The 18,600-nt window shown below is 36.6% G+C and overlaps 1 protein-coding gene across 2 annotated transcripts in view; it reads right to left on the bottom strand.

Moving 5' to 3' along the window:
- Positions 1 to 781: 781 nt before the first annotated feature.
- Positions 782 to 18,600, bottom strand: part of LOC126824240 (carbonic anhydrase 4) — a 36,059-nt gene continuing 18,240 nt past the window's right edge. For both annotated transcript variants that reach the window (XM_050553439.2, XM_050553440.2), the window contains exons 2-8: positions 11,107 to 11,127; positions 10,669 to 10,833; positions 7,479 to 7,624; positions 6,949 to 7,041; positions 6,387 to 6,462; positions 5,099 to 5,253; positions 782 to 4,624 (exon numbers count right to left, since the gene is read on the bottom strand). In XM_050553439.2, coding sequence (XP_050409396.1) covers positions 4,421 to 4,624; positions 5,099 to 5,253; positions 6,387 to 6,462; positions 6,949 to 7,041; positions 7,479 to 7,624; positions 10,669 to 10,833; positions 11,107 to 11,127 — 860 coding nt within the window. In that variant the 3' untranslated portion in view covers positions 782 to 4,420. The remainder of the gene's footprint in view (positions 4,625 to 5,098; positions 5,254 to 6,386; positions 6,463 to 6,948; positions 7,042 to 7,478; positions 7,625 to 10,668; positions 10,834 to 11,106; positions 11,128 to 18,600) is intronic.

Consider the following 18,600-nt stretch of genomic DNA (forward strand, 5'->3'; position numbering starts at 1 on the left):
GTCGAGAAAGTTATTCGCAAGTTTTCGGCGTGGTTTCCCATGTTAGTGGTGCAGGGGGCCCGGCAAGAAAGATTTAGTCATTCGGATGGTATTCCAAATAGGAGTATAAGCCATAGAGCCGCTGTCCTGGCAAAATGTCCCGCCTTCATTAGCCCGGCTGGTGCAGAAAAATTGAGAGAGAGAGAGAGAGAGAGAGAAATGGGGTTTAACGTCCACTCGACACAAACTAGGTCATTTCGGGACCAACATACGGTTCAATTTTGTTTCAATAATTCGTTTGCGCGTAGGGGTCTTTAGCAGTGGGAGGAAACCGGAGGACCCGGAGAAACCCACGAGGTTGGACAGGCGACCCTACTCCTTGTCACGTACAACCGGGGAATCGAAACCCCGCCAGTTGACTCAATGACAGACCGTATGATAGAGCGCGCGCGTGCTAACCATTCGGCCACCCAACCTCCCCAGAAAAATTGAACCCGCCTTACATTTCTAAAGATTGAACTTAAACATTAGGCTATTGTTGTGCATTCAAAATACCTCTAACGACTTTCATGCCCCAGAGCACCTGGGTCAGAATAAAATTGGTGTCTCCCAAACCATGACGAAAAAGAAAAATATAACTTTATCAAACAAACAATTTAAGGTGAATGACTTGAAATAGCGATTAGTCCCCATGGGGGCTCGGGAATACAGCTAATATACTTTATGTCTTTTATGTCAAATAAAGTCTAATATTTGTCCTTTGCCGATAAGGACATTAAAATCGAAGAACAAAACACCCATACAAATTATAATAGATTTATTTATTTTTTATTATATCGTGTGAGAATCATACAATGAACATATTAAAACACTGAAAATGTAGAATAATAATTTAACTCATATTTCGCAATTATACATAAACTAATTAATTAATAATCTCGTCAAAAATCACCCTAATATTAAAATATTAATTATCACCGAACACATTATTGCTATAAACCCCAAAATACAAACATTTCCCTCTGAGCAAAAATATCTTAAAATACACATGAAAATAAAACATTTATTACAAAAAATATATTTCAAACTTCTTTTTCTTGTGAGTTAAAAATGAGTAAATCACCCGAATAACTTGGGTCTTTTGATGCATTCAGACTACAACTTGACTCATGGTTGGCTTTGCATTTTAAACAATGCTTTAACTCATCATCGTGTAAATGTACGTAATATTAATATGTTTTACCAACCTGATTATCTGATTAAAAAACAGATCTATATTTCGTTTCGTTTTTCTTATACTTTCGATGGCCTACACTACATGATGATCTGACCAGTTGTATTGGGAGGTCGCGTCAGACATTTGATTAACCAATCGGCATTGAGGTTTCTAGTGGATTACCTACAGACCGTTTCATGGGCTAATCCCTCACATCACCTAGAACACGTCAACGATAACAACTCTTCCAGATCCTAGTGTAGTAAAGACAAGCAAAACGAAATTTTGAACTATAAAAAACGAAACGAAACAGGATTTATGTTTTAATCAGATTGATGTTTTACCATCAGATTATTTATTAATTTGTTCATAATAAAAGAGCAGACCGAGTTTAGAAAAAATAAAATCTGACTAAAACGAAGATTTTTTTCTAGGACATTAACGAGTCGTAATCTCCAAATTATTCATTTTAACGTATTTCATGATTATGACATGACACCCCTCAATGTGGCCTTGATTCTCATGATCGGTTAAATTTGTGTAGGTTTCTAATTTTATAGTGTTTGTGTAACAGAGAATGGACCCATTAAATCAATATGATTAAATGTACCCAGATCGTATGGTACTAAAAAACACACCGAGCAATTTTTGGTCACTGAATAACAAACTTGGCAACTTACCGCCGGCGATAAAAGCGGTTGTCCATTGGCGTTGCACCCAGACGATCTTTTCAAGCTATATGTGGACCAACGAAAATCGCGCACAAATTGCCTAAGAAATTCGCACATCTACGCTAGTGTTAAGAATGACTAGAAAGCAAGAAAATTAATAAAGATCTTGTCACTTCTATAACTTTTATCTCTCTTTTTTTTCTAGTAATGACTTTACCAAACAAACCTACAAGCAAGATGTACAGTAGCCATTGCAGTCTTATCTCAAAAATCACAGTCAACTCAGACACTCACCGCATTCTGTTTACTAGACATTAGTATCGGAGTTGTACCATCATTGATATAATAATGCATAATATATTAAATGGTCAGTCTCAGATATATTTTAGTGAAAACAAAATTGTGTTTTTTGGACAAAAAACCGTTGGTAAAAATATATCTTGGTATTGTGCACCTATCTGACACTTGAAATAAAATAAAATCAAAACGGCTGTTAATATCCTACTTCTCTACACGATACGTTTTCTAAGGAATACAAAAAATGCCAGTCTCCAAATTCCACGCTGTGTGACTACTTCGATAACAATCGTCTCGATTACCTAGTCACTCATAGAATTAAAGAAAAAATTCTTTAAATGAGTTACTTATTCCCGTTTACCAACGCTACGAATAGTTTGGATGTTTGATTTCACATACTTAAATCCACCTTGTTTACGGTGTCGAGTGAAATCTGGCACTGACCTTTAATATATTATTACTCGTCATTCATCAGCAAATCAGAACACTGAGAGTTGGTCCCTATATCAAGTTTAAATCAATGACATTTAATGTCGAAACATTTTGAATTCTCGGGATAATTTAGAAAATAAAAATGTATATTCACATTTTATAATAGTAATCAATAACTTCGGGATATTAAGAGCTCTTGGTCCAAAAAGATTTACATATATCAGATAAAATTTACATAAAGTGTAAATGATTTGTTACCACTTCAATTGTAACCCAATCAAAATATAGATCTAGAATATAGATATATCGCCTGTTTTGTTAATCAATTCAGTTTTATCTGATAATGTAAATTCTCAAGGTCTTAGAACCCCACACGCCCTGCTTATCATTCATGATAATGGCATGATGACTCGCTATTATTCACTTACGTCAGTGATTATATCTACATTTGAATAAATATCTACAAATGTCTATATAATTATGAAAGCCACAATGGTATATGTGTATATTATGTTGAGGAACACGATAACATCGTGAAAAAATGTAAATAATTATATATAATGACGTCATGGATCAATAAATCTGCTAGTTACATCAGAGTATTATTATGTCAGTATAAATTTCTTTTTTTCAAAATGTTTATTTTAAATGCCGGTGATAAAATCACGCAAAAAATTTACAAAAGGCCTTTGTGTAAGTCCAGGATAGACTTTTGTGTAAGTCCAGGATATGCTTTCCTGTAAGTCCATGTAAGCTTACCTTTAAGTCTACGATGGTCCGTATTTTAAGTCTACGATATAACTTCAAGATAGCCCTTTCGCAAGTCTACGACACTCCATAAACTTACAATGCCTCGTCATGTTTACGACATGCTTGATCACAAGTCTGTCTTCATCCATTTTTTTAAAGTTTTACTACGATAAATAGAATTACGATATCTGATAACAAACATTAACTCATAAAGTTACGATATCTCAAATAGGTACTAACATTAACTCATAAAGTTTTATACAAGAACAACAACACAGTAAAAAAAAAATATTTACAAATTGTGCATAAACTGGGTCGACTTGACAATAAAAAGTAGCAAGGAAGAAAGAAAAAAGAATTGATTCACTCCTTTCTCGATCTATATATAATCCTAAAGACGATCTGCGCTAAAAACAAGCCTTAAACGTCTCCATTCACGATATATCTATAATTAATATCAGAAGTAATGTGGACGTTCGATATCAATATTGGTGTTACATCAATAAACGGGGACATGATTCATAACGTTCTCGAGATGAAAAAAAGATATGCGTGCGTTCAAATATGATTCGATTTATTTAGAATGAGTATGAATGGGGTTATATAGATACGTTATTTAATTTAGATCGTTGATATGTTACAACAACCATGTCATGGTGTACTTCCACGAGCTTGTAACGAATTTTCGCAAAATGTAAGTAACATTTGTATCTCGAAATTTTGCGCTTTTACTTCAAATTTGTTATTTAAAAAATCAAATCCTCCAAGTTAAATTGTCACTGACCATTGGTAATTTTTGTCATGCTGAAATTTCCAAGTTCATATTTGCAATGAATTCAATAAAATTTTCTGATAATTTTTTTAACTTCTATCATTCATCATATAAACACTGCATGGGAAATAAGCCCAAGAATGTTTCAAATATTTTTTCATGCACTGCAAAGGTTCACTCCTGATACGAGTCAATCGTGCGGAACAATATCAGCCCCCCCCCCCCCCAACTCACTAGCCCGTTTGCGATTAACATTAATCACATGTCCCGGTTTTTCATCAAAAGAACAGAGTTAGGATGAATTTAATGAGAGAGAATGGTGGATAAAATGAGTGATAGGACACCGGTATAAACAGTAATATATGCTGTTGTGGCGGAGCTTGAGTAGAAATTATTAAAGACTGATCTTGAATGTAGCGGCTGGACTGGTCGGAAATTGTCCTTTATGTGATAATGTTCGTTTTTGGGACCGGTTTCAGAAGACATCAGTGAACGAAATGTCGCCATCTGTAAAAAGAAAAATTAGGCATTTTTTGAGAATTCAAAATTATCTTTACAGAAGAGCCATATTGCGTTTCATATATAGGGCTACGATTTTCCTTGGGCTTTTATGTATTCGTAAATGAATACTGAATGTTTATGGTCAGATTTTAAACTGTCCCCAGTTAACTTTACGTTAGCTTATGGCACGAGATCATTAAACAACTTAAAATACAGACACTATCCAGCATGTGCATTTCAATGACATACGTCACGCAGGTCCAATATTTCAACAAGTATAAATAATGTACGCTTGGCACAATGCCCGTACTAACATTATTTGAAATAATGGTACGCCAACATTAAAGGATGACGTCACATCTGTAAGTTAAGAAAACTTTAGGTCATTAGTGTCTTACAAAGATACGAGATCGCGTTTTACCTCGGACGTACCCGACCATATCCCAGGAGATCTTATCTATATTTGGACAATAAACGTACCTGGGTTTTTGAGATTTTTATAGTTTCAGTAAAAACTGTCCACACAACAACTTCATTACATGAGGGTGTTGTCAAACTTCCACTGTATCGGAAAAAGTTGGTTGGTTTACTTGGGATAAACTTCATCAGAGCTGTGTTGGTTAAATTTACCAGGTCTGTAATTTAAAATAAATGAATTAGACAAACATCACAACGCACATCGTCAGTCACGATCATTCCAGCCGTACTCTCTGGAACAATGTTTACTCTTATCAGTTTTAACAAATGACATGGCGGTTGCACTACTCGGGCATTATTGTGTCTTTCTTGTAAATCATAGTTATGGGTTGTTGTTTTTTTTTAGTAAGGCCTATGTCATTTCAGACTCGGGAATCTACAGCGCTGTTGATCCTAACGGTTCACTCCCGGATCAATTCACTTGATTTGACATTAAGTTGTTAATTGCTTGCAGTGTAGTTTGTGTCGTGTTTGCGACATCCGTAATCACATGTGAAGATAAACACACGAAAGACGATCCACGTTGATGATATTTAATATTTTATAAAAAAATATTATGAGTAATATACCCTGTCAATGCTCAGTATTTATAATTTTTAAAAATCTTTACCTGTTTAGATGTATAGCGGTACAAAGTGAGTACGGTGACATTTTCACGCTGACCCATATGATTACGAATCGTTTTAATCAAATGTTTCTAGATCCGAAATGTTAATAAGGCTTCTAAATCAGGTCGTGGTGTGTTCATACCTGTCACCTGCCATTGCGATCAGGCGTATGGACGACAAATCTGAGTTTTTGTTAGATTACATGATTTTTAAGCAATACTAATCATTCGTAAAGCCCTGCTTCGATTTGAATCACTGCAACTGAACTTTACGGGATGGAATAGCCAATCGCGTTCTCTCGCCCTCCCCCTTCTCTGCAATTCTACACTTACAGAAATCCTCTCTGGCTAACCACTACCATTGACGATGTAGTAGCCTAGAAGCGATGGTTCTCTAACCGAGAGAGTGTGAGATGGAGTTTATCGTCCAATTTGCAACAACTAGGTCATTTCGGGACTACCATATGGCTCAATTTTATTTTAATAAATAGGGTTTTTTTTAGCAGTGGTGGTGGTGGGGGTGGGGGCTGAAGGACCCGGAGAAAACTCACGAAAGCACACCAGTTGACCAAATGCCAGACCTAAAGATCTAAAGCACAATCATTAGACCATTGGCCCCCCTGAATTCCCGCTTTTCTAATAATATGGGTAATATGTTCCGCTAATTGTCAATAACATACTTACTGCTAGTGTTGTATGCTGTGATGTTAGATAATTTAGAAATAAGATCAGCATAATTAGCATTATCACTGTCTGAAATCTACAAATAAAACATATAAATATTAGCACATTAGGCGTTACACGTGTTTCAAGGGAATATTCTAGTCGTAATGCCTATAAGCAAATGATATTGGATTTAGCCTTCTACTTTTCTGCACCAACCGGACTAATGAAATCGGGCATATGCCATACGGTGTGCTATGGGGTAGATTTCGTCCTTACAGTGGCAGTACCGTTTATTCCAGATGTCGGTTTTTCGTCCCATACGAATGACTAAAGTATTAATAAAATTCCTCAAAGGGGCGGTATCACTTACAATACATATCTTAATTTCTAACCTTATCATATTGAAATATGCTTAGGATGTGTTTCTGATAGCTTCGATATTGAACGTGTGCGATTAATTTGTTTAGATATTTCTAAAGCAATGGTTATGAGTACGATCAACTCATTAACCATTGTTAAACCTTACGGTAAAATGGTATTTTGTTTATTTTGTGCAACAAAAAATGAATATATGTCTTACCTCAAACATGAATCCAAGAACCGCCAGACCATCTTTTTCACCTACAGAATTTCCTAGACTTCCTAGAGAATTTTTATAATGGACGAAATGAACCTAGAAATTGAAGAGGAAAAATATTATTTTCTTAGAGCTTCAAAGTCATAATAATATTAGACATGCTGCATCCATGGTATTAGGAAGGATCGTTACAATATCAGCATTTTTTAATAAAATTTTAAACTGCATTTACTGAACTAAACAATTCCCCAAATAATCGATTGAAAGCAAACTAAAAATGTTACGAATAATATGTCGTAGACCGAATTTCCATATGAATATAGGCAAATACGATGTTATTCTATTTTACTTTGATTACGTGCATCTCAAGTGAAGGGGCTTGTGGAAACAAACAAATACCAACTACCAACATGTTGCCGGTGAGGTGACCCCTGGAAAGGAAGAAACGTCTTGAAAAACAACCGAATCCTCTTCTTGTCAAGCGTCAATTTTATAATTAAAAAATACAGCAGCATTATTCAAAGAGAACTTACTTCCATGGGAAAGGTTTTGCTATTAAGTTGATGTTCGGAACCTTTCATGTCATCAGATCCCCAATGGAAGTGAAACTGCACAAGTTTATATTGTTCTGAAAGGCCGCCTTTCGAAATATATTGATCACCGGTGACGTCAACTTGGGCTGAAATAATAATAAAATATTAACATACAACAGCTTAGTGAAACTCCAGGTTTCATAGGCCTGGTTGGAGCAGAAAAGTTGTATTCCATTCATTCATACATTAGTGACAATCATACTTATACAACAATAATACAATTCTGATACTTCAAATGCCCAAAGAACTATACATATCCAATCAGTTGTTAGCCACATTAAAGATAGCGTGTGTAAGGTGGGAGCCACGGTAGATAGGTCAATAAGACGCTTATTCACTAACAGAGTGGTCCCGGGTGTGCTCCCTGTGTTTACCGAGAAAGTCCTAGTCATTGGTGCAGGAAAGGAGAGCCTGACAAGGAAAGGTTAGGTCTGAATAATAAGGCACCTGCAGATTTCGTCAAGGTCACGAGATTTTAACAGGATTATGGCACGTGATTGTTGCCGAGGATTGTGGTTAGGATTCGTGTAAGGGTTAGGTCTAGGGTTAGGTTTAAGAATTTGGGGGAGAGGTTAAGTCTCCACATAAGCCCATCTTCATTGACCCAATTGATGCACAATGGCAGGACCTGAAACCCCCATTTCACTAAGCAGGAAGTCCATTGTTCGGGTGTTGACCTCGGTGGTGCAGGTGCAGGACGGGCGGCCTCGCAAGGAACACCGTCTAGTCGTTCGGATAGGACGAAAAACCAAGTTCCCGTCCACACCTTGGCGTGCACGTAAAAGGACCCCTGACAGTTGGAATTCAATTGAAAAATTTCATTCATAGTACACGGCATGTTGTTATATCCGTCTTCATTAATCCGGTTTGTGAAGAAATGTAAGACGTCAAATCCTATTTCATTTCATTCCTATTTCATATCTGTTTCACGCCTAAACGCTGGTTTGCAGTATTACCTGAAGAAGCCCTGAACGAAATTACATCCCACGCTTGTGTCCATTTCAGTTGCCCATTAATGTAATTAGTTGAATGCTAGCACAGATATGTTAAGTTCAGGTAGACAAACTCGAGTATCAATGGAGGGTATCGGTCAGTTGAATTATAAATAAAGTTTTAATGTCATCCGTATATCTCTAAACATCCATAGTGGAAATAATACTCACTGATCTACAATCAAGATTTTAGTGGATTTTGGCCGGTTTGAGTAATAATTTTAATTGTAACAATTCAAATGGTTTACAAACATCTAAATATGTACCAGTTATAATTGGTCTAATTGAGTAATTTTGGGACTGATCTGGGTTTTTTTTCTTTTCTATTAAACATACATTATGCAAGAGCTAAAACTTCCTATTGAATGTCTTTCTTTAGGCCTGAAATGTTATCTAAATTATTAATTAGACATTAATTAACCAGACCATAATCAACTCTTGGTGTCATCGCTAGGATACGATTTGCTGCTCAACTTTCATTCATGATTTAATCATGAAATGGATAATCAAGACTATTTTTTTTATCGTACCGACTTTAGTAATGATGTTCGAGGCTAGGCCGAAAATTCAATCGCTAAATTCTCGGTTAAGAGTGGATCAATTTGCATAACGGTATCTAGTTTTTAACTATTATAGTGAGAACTTCCAGCTCTTTATCTAATCTCCCATAATGTATCTTTAAAGTAATTTTGATTGTGTATGGCTTTAACTCTGTTTCCTAACAAGGTTAAATTGATTGTGTGTGGTTTTAACTCTGTGTATAACCTTAATTCTAACAAGCTCAAATTGAAGCGGAAACCTGAACTAACAACGCCCTTTACAACCAATTTCCAGAAAATTGACTGTAAATGAACAAAATTCGTTGATTATATTTCACATAACAGTTTTAATATCGGTTTATTTGTATCTAATAAGAAATGGAGTAAAACTTTTTACTTTTTACATCTTGTAAACTACATTATTGTATATATTCTAAAGATCTGCGGTTTGCTTCGGTGGACTTGATAGCTTTGACATTTCAATAGATTGTTACCACGTGGAACATGAATGTCGATGTGGGGTGTGATATGGATCCAATACGCAGAGAAGCGCAGTTTTTCTATGCTATGTCACCATGTCCCGTAGAGGTATTTAACCGATTCAGTCCAGGTCTGATATGAATTAAGTATTATGCTAAATGAACATTAAACATTTCCACATTGGGGGTTTATTAAAGAATAAATTAACTACGTGATTTAGATACTCCGTTTTCTAGACCAATTTGAATAACTATGTAATAAAGGAGCCGAATTGATTAAATCGCGGTATGGAATTTTATCTACCCTGTCTGGTTGAGAAACGGAGCCACGGTGGCTAAGTGAGTAATATGCTGGCTCGCTAGCTTGCAGGTCGCGGGTTCGCTTCCTGCGTTGGCAGAGAAAGTTCATCGGGATTTTCCGGCGTGGTTTCTCCTTGTCATTGGTGCAGGACGGAGGGCCTGACAAGGACATCTGTCTAGTCGTTCGGATGGGACGAAAAGCCGAGGTCGTTGGAATTGGATATAAGAGTAGGCCGTAACGCCGATGTCCGGGCAAAATTTCCCTCATAGCACACTGTATGGCGTATGCCTGTCTTCATTGGCCCAGTAGAACAGTAGAACGTTAAACCCCGTTTATTTTGGTTTAGAACCTGGTGAACTCTAACAATGAAGTGAACTATTTTCCCACGACAACAGGGCTACCAAAAATGGGCGTACACCATGCAAGGAAATTGACCCGGACAATGGCGTTTTCGCCGACTCTTCATCGAATGACAACTACCGAGGATTCTTTTTTCAAGCACGCCAACGTGTACGCGGTACTTTAGTTTGTCGGCCCACGAATTCTCCTTACCTGGCCTCTGTCACTACACCAATAACAAATGGAGACCGCGCTGAAATAGCCCGTGGAACTTTCGCGGCTAATACTTGACTAAAACCTGGGATCCCCTGGTTAACAAGCCACTCATCGTACGTCTTTAATTAAAGTTAAACAATGGTATATCCAGCTTTTACGAAAATGGACGTAGGGAGGGCTTGGAAGTGGTCCTTAGCGGATGAAACGAGTGAGTGATAATACTAATAGGGCACAGATCTTCATGATTATTTTAACATATCTTACCAGTGTGTCCGTTGTTTTTAATTGTCAAGGCAACTGGTGTGTCATATCCAGTCATTGTCATGTTTCCAAGGCTAGCTTGTAATGTTGAATCGGAAGCCTCAATATTGATGGGTGATTGACTCTTGTCGCCACATGTAGGGAATGTCTCCGCCCATTTAGAGGGACCTAAAACATAGTAATATACATTTAAACATTGATAATTCCACAGACTTTGAATTACAATCAAATTAACTTGACCACGATATAAAAGAAAGTACCCCTAAGTCTGAGAATTGGGCACAACATCGATCCATATATTCCTATAGCATACCGTTTATGTTGATGAAATTCTAAGCAATAATTAAACTCCATGCTTATTGTTGTTTTGAATTTTTTATGGGTGGAATATTATTTAATTTTTTTGGTGGGGGGGGGGGTAAAAATATCAAATATACGTACCACTGTCCTCGTATCCCCACACTGAAAATGAGTAAAAAAATACTTTAATTCTCTAATAATTCTTGATAATTACTAAAATAATAAACATTTATATAGACACGATATCTATAATTTCAGTTGTGTATATCTTTCAGAAACGACCTTTAATGTCATGTTGATATGTAATATAACAAAATGGCTTGACATGATATTTCTGTAAATAATACGGTATCCATACGACGTTTTATAGTCAATATTAAAATCTTCAAACCCGATAAACTGAACGAAAGTAAATAAAGAAGAATGTGGCCTTTAATTAAAAAAAAAGCACCACGGCTTTTGATTCAAAACCACTGTTCACGTCAACGCATAGCGTCTCTTGGGTAGAGTATTACTATTAAATGTAAGTGACAAAGCTGGAACTGGCAACATTTTCAAAGAGTAGAATATTAACCAAATCGATAGCTGATATTGTTGGAACTCAATAACGGACAGGGAGTTGTGAAATTCCTTTTAAGTTAGGAAAACTCATTGAACGGATAAAGGTACTATTAACCCGTTTAATGTTCGCATTTTGGACAGCAAGTCTCACATTGTAACCAATAAGTAAAATCGGAGCTATAAGGGTTAACAAATATTTTACTCGTCCTCAGAATTAATAAATATCAACCCTGGACCAATTATGGCCAGCAATGGACGTTAAAACAGAATAACTAATACCCATAAACGCTATGTTTTCTTATACGTGGAGCATTTCCCAAAAGGTATAGATGGCATAACTGGAATAGCTGAAACTGGCAACATTCTTGTACATACTCGACTTCAACATGTGGCAAGTCTGACGTCTAGAATTCATTACCTAGTATCGTGTGTGTATATATACAAAACAAAATCATTTCCTTAGTTCCATATAAACAGTTTATAAAATAGAAACTGTTGTTTAAACAGTTTAGATTATAAAATAACACAGTTTCGAATGTAAAGAGATTAGTGGTGACAGATCCGTAATTCCTTAATTCTCTTATCATGTCATATTTATATTTTTAAGTTTACTAGTCATTGAGGTGATATGTTCTATTGTCCTTACAGGGACCACCCCGATTTTAACAGTCTCAGAAATAAAAGTCCGTGTACCGATGAAATAAAAGCGCCAAAATATAGCGGAGTGGTGCATTTTTCAGCTCAAAATATTGAGTCGTTTGGACGTGAACGTCAAAACCGCTTGTCTGGACAAGTAACCCTTTTAAGATTTCGGGTCAATTTTTTCGTTAAGTGACCTGATAATCTATTGCCGTTTCTTTAGAGGTGCATGGCCCACGTGCTGTACTTGATACCGAAAAGGTAAATTTTAACTACATGTTTTATAAAATAAAAGTCTGGTTTTATCCAGATCCAGACACCATATAATACAGCTTGGGACACCGGTCTCCATTTCCAGATGATCTAATAATAGTGTATGACCTGGGAGAGGGGGGGGGGAGGGAGAGAGAGGGGGTCCGTGCAATAGAACTGGGAAAACAATCTGATTAATGTCCAGAGAGAACTTTATTTGAACCATATAATAAATATTTGTTAGCTTTCCGCCCATGACTTACACAGATAACAAGTTAACGATCTACAGCGTACGCGTTATACATCACCCGTTTAGGTGCCAGAGATTGGTGAAAACGTTCTGGTTAATGTCCGTAGACAATTCTGTTTGAACTTATGTGTTAGTTCTATTCGCACACATTAATTAGAAGGAAGTGACATGTGGTCTAGGAAAAAGCTACACATACACTGCCTCGAGGATGACACTTTTTGAACTCTAATGTGCATCCCACGTTTGAATGGCACGATACCAAAGTACATCTGTACTATTATCTTCAACAGATTCCTGTTTTCGAAAGTCAAGAATTCTTATCGTGTCTGGTTTGTTTCGTGCATTTCCAGATGTTCATATAGCAAACTTTATGATTCTATTTCTGCAGAATGATGTACAGTGGATATATCTATCACTTTAAAGAAACGTCATCTTCATATTAAAAGTGTTATTAAAGGTACCCCAACCGTATGTTAGTCCCGAAATGATCTAGTTTGAGTCGAGTGGACGTTAAATCTCATTTTCTCTCTATTAAAGGCACAATGTTCCAGACCCAAATGCAAATAAGTAGTCATGTTAAAGTGGAGAGTGCGATTTTTTTTGTGGGGGGGCGGGGGTCGAGACGTCTAAATGTCAGTCAGCTATGATGCTCGCTACTATCAGTGGGAATCGGTTAATCTGAAGAGTTATTGGGGCTTGAAGACCCGCTCTCTTATCAGATGTTTTATCAGATGTGTTGAAATAAGTCAATATCCGAGGACAAAAGTCTCATGGCGACTGAAGCGTAATACATTTAGCATATCATCAACCCTAGCAGGCTGAATTAATACATAACGGGTTGTAAACGAATCAAATCGGGGTTCTAAAGTTAATAATAGACTATGTATAATGTTCTTTCATTTATTTACCGCTAAACATAGAAACTTACATAATGATGACATAAAAATATACGGTGATACATAAAAAACATTTGATTCAAATTAACCAGTCGAGTGTTACTCTCAAATAATATTACTTGTTATTCGTGATAAAAAAAAACACCATAATGAAAAAAGCGTACGTTCTAAATTTTGAATTATTTTTCTTTGCAGGATCTTCAGCCTACTACGGACAACATAAATTGTCGATTGATATCAATGAATTTTTTGTTCAATAGCATTGAAAAGTTATCGCTCTTGGTTCTAAATATTCTATGTCCACAAAATCATATATCATCTAAGAGGCGATCCCATAATTTCGGTCACGATAATGCTTTTCCTTAGAAAACGGTTTTATATGATATTCTGTATTCGGGAAGAAGGGCGACATTTATTTAAAAATTCAAACGCATGGTTTTGTTTATGGACGCCATATCTAACAGTTCACTCAGCTAACACCATTCTCTGCCGCCATTCATTTTTTGTTTTATCTATTCATTATTTGAATTTTTTTTTTTTATTTATTCAAAAATTCAAAGACATGTTTTTCTAAGGCGACCATTCTTGTCATTACATTTTAAAGAGTTCATACATATGAGAGAAATAATGATTTAGCCATTATAGTCAAGGGTGTGTTTAATTTAACCACTCTCTCATATCAAGAGTGTATTTAATTCAGTTACAAGGAGTATCGAAACAATATAGAAATCATACAACTTAACAATGGGCAGGGGCGCACAAACATATTTTCCCGGGGGGCTGGGGGGGGGGGGGGTAGTTGGGTGGCGCCATCAAAAAATCGACCCACTCAGCATTAGTTCCCTGCATCGCACACTAAGAATTCGCTGCAACAGATCGTTTCATTGGCTAATCCCTTACACCAGCCAGAACGCGGGTTATTTAACAACTATTCCGGATCCTAGTGTAGTACAGACAAGTAAAACGAAATTTTGAATCATAAAATCTGAAACGAAATAGGATTTTTGTTTTAATCAGATTGCATATCAATAAAACGCAACAACAAAGGAAAATTCGCCGGCATAATCTCATGATTCTTGTTTCCGAAAAAAAAAACGTACAAAAAGATAGACGGTGATCAGTATCATTTACGTGTAATATAATATGTTCACTTTCTACTTACATATACTTGACAATGTAGCTACGGTGCGCAGGAGTTTCCTCGTGAGCAAGGAGTTTCCCCGTGAGCACGGGTAATTTCACTCAATACTTGACACTTTTGTTTTGATTGAATGCCGAAGAGACTGCGACAAACGTGCCCATTTTCCCGAAAAAAACTGGCCCACTCGGCAAAAAAATCGGCCCATTTGCCTATCTGGACTAAGATCAAGCGGTGCCCCCGACTCCAATACACCCCCGTAGTGCGTCCCTGACAATGGTCTACTTATATTTTATGTGTAACAGTGGCAAACCCCGTCTTATTCCTGTGAAATTATAAAGAGCCACTTATTTGATGTATAAAAGTATCGAGCCCCCTTATTGCTCCTGTGTAACGGCCATCAAATCCTAGATACGATCAATAACTGTTCGCTTTATTCATATATATATCTAGATATTAGATATATAGAAAGATACAACGACATTCTAAGGGTGTTTTTAAGTTCTTTACCCTCCTGGGATTGGTTCTGTTTGCCTCGAGAAAAAAAATTGTATTTTTACGAGGCGTAGAGGACAAGATGGCGTCTAGAACTACGTCTGTCAAGGGCATATGATATTTGGTACTAAGGTATCGATGAATAATCTACTATCGGGACATCTAGAATAATATTAGCGATAAACATGCCGTTGATAAAACATGTCCTTTAGAACAGTTTAAAGTCGTTTTTGTGCCTTTAGCTAATTGTATGTTATTAAACACAAATAAATCTATGTTTGGGGTAGGAATTATATATATAAATATAAAAACTCGTCATTTATCAATTTCCTAAAGACTACTTCATACATGCATAGAGCGTTTAAAAGATTTACAATTGGTCGTGTCTGGGCCTCATTAATGGACATATTCTAAACATGTTGTCTAGGAGGGGGGGGGGGGTACATTTCTATATCAGACGGAAAATTAGTATTTATATAAATGTAATGTGCATTAATTCCCTTTGGTGCGTCGTTAGTTTGCTGTATTTTCTGATTTACATCCTCAAAATTCCGTTCACACTTCTTAACTTCGCATTGGTCATTTCTCTCCGTCTTGCCTGTTAACTCATGGCAAAGCGAGGCTGCGGCAGAGGAAGATTTCTTGCCTGTAACGAGCAGTCCTAGTGAAATCGAAACTTGAACAATATGAGTGCGCATGCCAGATACAGACCAGACGGCGGAGGGAAACCACTTATCGCCTTCAACTTCGGGTTAAAGACTCATAGCAACGCGGCGGGGGGGGGGGGGGGGGGCAAGAATGAGCCAAAGGGTACTGATCGGCCTCCATAGCTTGGGTATATCATTATTCAATTTGCTTCTTGTGTGTAAATGGCCACCAATTTCTAACTTTTCACCGACCATCCCATTCAAGTCTTAAACAACAAACCAATCCAAGTTATCTTCGAGATCGGAATGTTTATACAGTAGACAAATTAAAAGTTTAATAGATTTCGCATTATGCCATGTTAATAATTGAAGCTGATTATTTTTGTCAGTAATAAAGAAGATAATACCCGTGTAATAAGACACTAAATAGCATGACGCTTTTCCATAATCGATAATCCCGAGAAACGTTCTCGGTCAGCACCTGGATCGAACCCGTCACTTCATGGGTAGTAAACAAGAGTCTTAATCACTAAGACACCATTGCTCCAAAGATGTCGACGACAGTGGCTTTTTTTCGTCAATAATAAAGAAGCTATTCATAAATGGTTAAGATAGAATTGACTAATTTTTTAACCAAAATGTTTTTAATCAAAGGGTATTTGATTGTGTCTGACTGTAACCAGGCACCAGTAGTTAAAGACAACTATTGTTATTACCAAACATTGAATGGGGACCCGCCCACTTTAAAATCACGCGTTGTGCACTCTTTAAATAAGTTAACTCGGGTGGTTTATGTGGTACAGCTTAGTTCCATGCACACATTAAATAAATACTCCAAATTATATATTTATATCGTGTAAACTGTTGACATAATACATTATTTTAAAAAAAATTTAATGGCCTGATACCGACCTATTATAGACGGGTTATTTTTCAGCTTTATCATTGGCATGGGTGACTTTGTATTTAAAGCGATAATTGTATATTTTCTAAAATAAAATCTAAACTTAATCATTTCTATATCTATTACTTAATAAGCTGTCAAATCATTACCAGGAATCAGTCCAGCACTTAAAACACATTCACATAAATTTTTTAAATAATTTCTACTCGCCAGCGGTATTTCGAAATTGTGTCATTTCTTTTCACTGGAAAACTAATTCTAGAAAATGAAAGAGGGAGTTGTCTCCATTGTTAAGGTCAGTGGTTAAACAAATAAGGATAATGTTGCCTGGTTGAACAAGACATTTCAAACCTGCACATGTGATAATAACACCGTAAAAAGCAACGTTGGATTTTAAAAAGAAAATGATATATTTGCCAATTTCTCAACTGACACAAGTGAATTATGGGATTGAGAATTATTCTTTAACAAGGCAGGGCTGTTTGTATAGATGTCATGTAATTTAAGACTTTATTTTAACATATTTTAAACATAGGACTTACAAAATACAATTATCGCTTTAAATAACATACCATATTCAACCTAAGATCGTTTTTATTTGAATAATAGATAATATACATAATCTGTGTGTGAAACAATTGAAACTGTTAAATAGTTATGTTATCTTATCACTTTTGGGGGGTTGAATAGCCAAATGGTTATCACGTGGGTGCTGTTTCATATGGTCTGTCATTGAGTCAACTGACGTGGTTTCGATTCCCCGGTTATACGTGATAAGCAGTACGGTCGCCTGTCCGACCTCGTGGGTTTTCTCCGGGTCCTCCAGTTTTCTCCCACTGCTAAGGACCCCTACGCGCAAGCGAATTATTGAAATAAAATTGAACCATGTGTTAGTCCCGAAATGACCTAGAGTCAGGTTGCATAGTCCGTGGCAAGGAATGGGGTCGCCTGCCTAACCAAATACCCCTACACGAATGCTAATTATTGAAATAAAATTGTACCATATGTTAGTCCTGAAATGATCTAGTTTGTGTCCAATGGGCTTTAAACAAACTCTCTTACTTCAAACGAAACTTCCGAATATAACTTTCTTATAACTCGGCATAAGATGACTGACCTTCTTTAAGTTCAAGTATGCCTTATACATGTGACGTCACATCATACGGCGTCGATCATTGGCTCGATGGCGGGCGCATTGTTTACATAAGAAGTTGCACTCTCCACACAAGTCGTAAAACTCCAGAAACTGGTCGTTCGTTCGTTTCTGGACGTAAAACTCCAGAAACTGGTCGTTCGTTCGTTTCTGGAGTTTTACGTCCACTTAGGTGGAAGTGGATGTAAAACTCCAGAAACGAACGAACAACCGTAAAACTCCAGAAACGAACGAACGACCACACAAGTCTCGCTATCCACTTTGGACTGCAAGGGAAGACAACTCTGTTTGGGAGATTGAAGAAGTTGTTGCGTAAACTGGTCCAGACAGATGATGTCTTTAACTCATTTTACATACGCATTTACGCTAAATTGGAAATATTTTTTATCCAGATATATTTCAAACACCTCTATTTATTCTTGTAATTCTTAGAAAAAATGTAATAGAATTTAATTTGCCGAAGGAAAAAGTTAATATTGAGACCTACATGTAATTAACCCGTACCGATGTCATCCCTATCAGTGATTGTAGCGATCTAGCGAATATTCACTGCTAATCAGTGTTCCTGAAATGTTGTATTAAATCACATTCATTCCGACATAGTTTCGTATTTTGTAACCAGTGCTGTATGGTTGTTTTTCACAGATTTGTCGAAAGGTTTCTTTATTTACGCGAGTTAATCAAGTTATACCCAATGTGT

Source organism: Patella vulgata, chromosome 6 (genome assembly GCF_932274485.2).
Source record: "Patella vulgata chromosome 6, xgPatVulg1.2, whole genome shotgun sequence".
Lineage (NCBI taxonomy): Eukaryota > Metazoa > Mollusca > Gastropoda > Patellidae > Patella > Patella vulgata.